At 41.4% G+C, this 2,430-nt stretch overlaps 1 protein-coding gene across 1 annotated transcript; it reads left to right on the top strand.

Moving 5' to 3' along the window:
- The first annotated feature begins 677 nt into the window (after positions 1-677).
- LOC114723913 (UDP-rhamnose/UDP-galactose transporter 4-like) lies at positions 678-2,142 on the top strand. Its single transcript, XM_028910165.1, has 5 exons — positions 678-813; positions 922-1,106; positions 1,221-1,421; positions 1,546-1,707; positions 1,807-2,142. Exons 1-5 carry the CDS (start codon positions 684-686, stop codon positions 2,140-2,142), a joined length of 1,014 nt encoding a protein of 337 aa, XP_028765998.1. The 5' UTR covers positions 678-683.
- The last annotated feature ends 288 nt before the right edge of the window (positions 2,143-2,430 follow it).

Raw genomic sequence — 2,430 nt, 5'->3', positions numbered from 1 at the left:
CGTGTAAAACGAAAAGAAGATCCATAAATCAAGCGCTAGCAGTCAAATAAGCAGCCACAAAAGCACTAAATACGTGAACTGCTTCTTTGTCTATCTCTCTCTCAATAGACTCCACCTCTTTCTTTCCTCTAATAATGCCTGCGTCTCCGTCCATATTTATTATCTTAGCTTCACATTAGCTAGCGTCCTCCTCCTTTCCCTCTCTGTCTTCAGGTACGTTACATCCTTTAATGGCCTCCCAAGCTTTGTTTCTCCGTCTGAGAGAGAACAAGATAAACGACACGCGAAACTTCATCTGTCTCAAGGACGCTCTTAATTTCTCACACTTTATTGCTCGCCTAATTTTTGATTAAATCCCTGTTCAGATGCAAATTGACCCTCTTCTTTCTCACCTTTTCCTAAGAAAATTGAATCAATATTTTCTGATTTTTCCTCTACTGACACCCCTCGAATAAAAGATATAATCAAATGCATATCTATTTTTTATTACTGTACGTTAAACTACTCGAACTGCTATTGTAAATCCTGCTTATTGTCAATTTTGCATGTGGTTGGTAAGAAAAGAATTGAGACGCGATATTTGCAGTAGATCGGAATAAGAATTTCATCATGTTTACTTGTATTTTGTCCTTCCCCAGATATTAATTAAAGCGGCTGGATTTCATAAATAAGTCCGGCTCAATATGTCTTCTGCAAGCAAGGGTGGTAGGAAAGCCGTCGTTGATGCGGCGTCATGGATGTTCAATGTGGTCACTTCTGTCGGAATAATCATGGTCAATAAAACCCTCATGGCTACCCATGGTTTTAGTTTTGGTATCGCCTTCTCACCACACATTAACTTGTCCTCGTCATGTCATTTTTATACGATTGCGTTCTGAGCTGATCCGCCACAATAAAACCAGTACATATATACGCATGCAGCTACAACGTTAACCGGTCTGCATTTTGCCACAACAACCTTGTTGACGACCGTCCTCAAGCGGCTGGGTTATATCCAGACCTCTCATCTACCATTATCTGATCTCATCAAATTTGTGCTGTTTTCCAATCTATCCATCGTGGGAATGAATGTGAGTCTGATGTGGAACTCCGTTGGATTCTATCAGGTAATTACTCGATAGAAAATTATCAGATTTTCGACCCTTATGTGAGACAAATTAAAGGTTTCATGATTGATTCACAGAGTTATTTTATTAATTTTGAGATGAAAATATTTTCAGATAGCTAAGCTGAGTATGATCCCGGTATCTTGTTTCCTGGAGGTTATATTGGACAAGGTGCGATACTCGAGGGACACAAAGCTGAGCATAGCATTGGTTTTGTTGGGCGTTGCCGTTTGCACAGTCACCGATGTAAGCGTGAATGCCAGGGGCCTCTTAGCAGCTTCGGTCGCTGTTTGGAGCACCGCACTTCAGCAATATGTAAGTAAAGCTAGCACAGCACCAAGTCTAATCACAAAGAATCTTAATTTACAAGATTCCGGCAACAGATCAACACGTACGACGTACATTGCATATTTAATATTTTACGATGTGTTGTGTGCAGTATGTGCATTCTCTTCAGAAGAAACACTCTCTTGGATCATTGAACTTGTTAGGCCACACGGCACCGGCACAGGCAGCGAGTCTGCTTGCGTTAGGTCCTTTTCTGGACTACTGGCTGACCAACAAACGAGTTGATGCTTATGACTATAGCGTGACACCCATAGTGAGTTTCTTTCCAGATTACGAAGTCCTACGTGCGAGTCATTACGTCGTTTTGTGTGAGTTGATATTGATCAAACGTTGTTGCTCTTGCTGTGTGCAGCTGTTGACCATTGTGTCTTGCAGCATCGCGGTTGGGACAAACCTGAGCCAGTTCATCTGCATTGGGAGGTTCACGGCTGTATCATTCCAGGTGATAGGGCATATGAAGACGATTCTGGTTCTGATTTTGGGATTCAGTTTGTTCGGAAGAGAGGGTCTAAGTGTGCAGGTGGTTTTGGGAATGGTGGTGGCAATAGTGGGAATGATATGGTATGGCGATGCTTCTTCTAAACCAGGAGGAAAAGAGCAACCTATCACCCTTTCCAGTGCTCCTGCGGCCAAAACACAGGATTTCGCTGAGCTACCAGTCTCTTCTGAATCCAATCACAAGTTCTAGAGTGTTACAAAGAATAATTTGAATCTTGTTTTTGTTCCTTTTATCCCAACTAGCTAGCTCTTTCAGTTTCTTAATCTGCATATTTCTCTTTGCTTTTTTGTTGCTTATATGGTGGGAAAACAGTTCGTTGCATCGTATATACATGTGGCTGCAATTTCTTGTAGAGAAAGCCAAAATATATATAGCATGTTACAGCCGTTTTCTGAACTGAAGGGAGCTGAGTTACCTTTTTGCGGTAAAAATGTAACTTCTGCAAACATATTGCATGGCTAACTATATATCACTCTG

Source organism: Neltuma alba, unplaced genomic scaffold, assembly GCF_004799145.2.
Source record: "Neltuma alba isolate B1F8T4 unplaced genomic scaffold, ASM479914v2 tig00012161_pilon, whole genome shotgun sequence".
NCBI classification, from domain to species: domain Eukaryota; kingdom Viridiplantae; phylum Streptophyta; class Magnoliopsida; order Fabales; family Fabaceae; genus Neltuma; species Neltuma alba.
The sequence above is the reverse complement of the archived record's forward strand: the minus strand, read 5'-3'. Positions and strand labels throughout refer to the sequence as shown.

Bases quoted from the DNA above. Each gene is read 5' to 3' on its own strand.
- LOC114723913 (XM_028910165.1), top strand. From the start codon at position 684: ATGTCTTCTGCAAGCAAGGGTGGTAGGAAAGCCGTCGTTGATGCGGCG. The intron at 814-921 runs GTATCGCCTTCT...ATACGCATGCAG, and splicing joins TACCCATGGTTTTAGTTTTG to CTACAACGTTAACCGGTCTG. The intron at 1,708-1,806 runs GTGAGTTTCTTT...TGCTGTGTGCAG, and splicing joins ACTATAGCGTGACACCCATA to CTGTTGACCATTGTGTCTTG.